Here is a 2,279-nt window from a genome sequence, read left to right as displayed (position 1 = left end):
CTCGGCCCGCCCCGCCGCCTGTGTGCGGCGCTGGGGCGGCGTGGCGCCGGGTGGCGCCGCCCGGACCCCAGGCGCCCCCCCGTATTTACAATAATTATCTTACATCTACCTTCGCACCGCCGCTCCTCGGGGCCCGAGCCCCGCTGCTCCCTCCCGCACACACGTGGCCCGGCACGCGTCGGACGGGAGGGAAAATATCATAACGGCAGGAGACGCGCGCTGCTCCTGCCCGACTGATCGACCCACATACAAAAATAGACTTACGACGTTAAGAAAAAACGGTATTACATAGCGATCTAATAATTACACATATATTACACATTTTTATGGTACAAAAATAAGTAGTAGAGAAATGAGGGTGTGTGTGAGAGATATCATCTATCCAAAACCGATACGGCGTATTAGACACAATAACGACACAATGGAGCGAACAATTCACTTTTTTCTCTCTCTAATTTCTACTCGTCTTTCCTCCTCTCTGGTGGCGTCTGGGGCCGATATCAGCGACAGCCTCATTATCATCATCACAACAAGCCTCGGCAGAGACCCAAACTTCTCCCGGTATATTTTTTTTTCTTTCCCATCCCCGTCTTATTCCGTCCTACTTTCATATATTTTTTTGGCCCTCTGGCGGAATGAAAGGCGGCGCCCTCACTAGGCCACCGGCACGGTTAATGTCGCCCGGCCCGGCCGGCCCCGCGCCGTCACGAGACAAAGGCGGCCGGGCTGGCTATCGGCAGGGCCTAAATGAAAGTCGGAAGAATGAGGAGGAAAGACAGCAGCGCTGTGTGTATATCCCGGGGGGCGCCATCGCCACCGCCGCCCAGCCCGCGCCACAACCACAAGTAGTCGGGCTTTTGCCCACTCTCGCGCGGGCGCCTCGGCGGCGCGGCCGGAGCGTGCACAAAGGCAGGATTATTATTCTTCTTTTTCAAAACTGAGCTGCTGGACGGTCGTGGGCGCGCGCCCTTCGCGCTACTATAGACCCCTCCGCGGCGCCGCCACCGCGGGGCGGTCCCTTCAGCGGGCGCCGCGCCGGCCGAGGACCCGCGGGGGGATGCGACCCCCGTGGGGGTCCTGGGGCCGGGCGACGGTCCGGGGGCTCACGAAGGACACCGCACGGCGGGGCGCGGCGCGGCGGGGCGGCGGGGCGGCGCGGCGGGGCGAGGTCCACGAGGTGGGGGCGCGCGCGCGCCGCTCAAGGTCCTCCTGCCTGCCTACACAAAGTCCTCGGCGGTGATGTGGGCGCCGTTGCCGGGGGCGTGGTGCTGCTGCGCCAGCTGCGCCCCGGCCGGGGCCGACCCTCACAAGATGTCGAGGCTGGAGCCGTTGGCGCGCGTCGTGGTGGCCGTGGTGCGCGTCGACTTCTCGGCCAGCAGGCGGCCGTTGCGCTGCTCGGGCAGCTGCTGCGGCGTGCCGCACGACACCACCTTCCAGAAGGCCTTGCGGAAGTTCTCCGACAGGAAGGCGTACAGGATGGGGTTGACGCACGAGTTCATGTAGGCCAGCACCTGGCTGAAGATCTGCAGCACGAGCGTGTACTGCGGAGAGGGCAAAGGAAATACAAGGCGTCAATATATTTGTCACAAATGCAAAGTTTCGTCCAGTTCCGGTTTCCGGTTTCCAGTTTCCGGTATTTGCTAAAACCTATCGGTGTCGCCCGCTGCGCTTACTTGGTTGATCAGGTACAGGTCCATGCTTTTGAGCACCAGAATGACCTGAAACACACACACACACATTGCATGTAGAACACATACACAACAACCTAATAGTATCGCTATTAGTTCCTTCAAAAGGGCAGGTTGTTGCGGGCTCAACGCGTTTTTCTCGCACGAGCCCAAAAGGGTTTTCAGGTCTAAAATTTGCACAATTTTTCCCATAACATTGATTTTCTGCCTTGAGATACCTGAAGAATAGCATCCTAAAGTATGATCTGTCAAAGCAAAAAATCAATGTCGTAAATTTCCAACATATTCTGTAAATTGTAAATACAAAATGTGTTGTAAATTTACAAAGATGTTTTTTTAAACTGACTGGTCAGTAGAACTGCTGAGGATAGGGCCTACCTGTATGGGCGCCCAACAGGTGGCAAAGATGGCGACCACGACGACCACCATGCGCGTGACGCGCTTCTTGCCGCGCCGGCTGTCTGCCGACACGCGGCCGCCGGGCGCCACGCCGTGCCACAGGCGCGTCAGCATGAAGAGGTACAGGCCCACGATGGCCATGAGCGGCAGCACGTATGCGAACACGAAGAACCAGATCTGCAACAAGGGGGG

General features: G+C 58.3%; 1 protein-coding gene across 1 annotated transcript in view; it reads right to left on the bottom strand.

Annotated features, from left to right (window-relative positions):
- Nucleotides 1-297: 297 nt before the first annotated feature.
- The window catches only part of LOC113207674 (allatostatin-A receptor-like), a gene marked incomplete in the record, with an annotated part of 197,214 nt that continues 195,232 nt past the window's right edge, over nt 298-2,279 (bottom strand). The window contains 3 exon segments of the mRNA XM_052264052.1: nt 298-1,541; nt 1,674-1,718; nt 2,067-2,264. Coding sequence (XP_052120012.1) covers nt 1,305-1,541; nt 1,674-1,718; nt 2,067-2,264 — 480 coding nt within the window.

Source organism: Frankliniella occidentalis, unplaced genomic scaffold, assembly GCF_000697945.3.
Source record: "Frankliniella occidentalis isolate FOCC.00 unplaced genomic scaffold, Focc_3.1 Scaffold16, whole genome shotgun sequence".
In the NCBI taxonomy this organism is placed as follows: Eukaryota; Metazoa; Arthropoda; class Insecta; order Thysanoptera; family Thripidae; genus Frankliniella; species Frankliniella occidentalis.
This window is presented reverse-complemented; position numbering and strand designations above follow the sequence as displayed.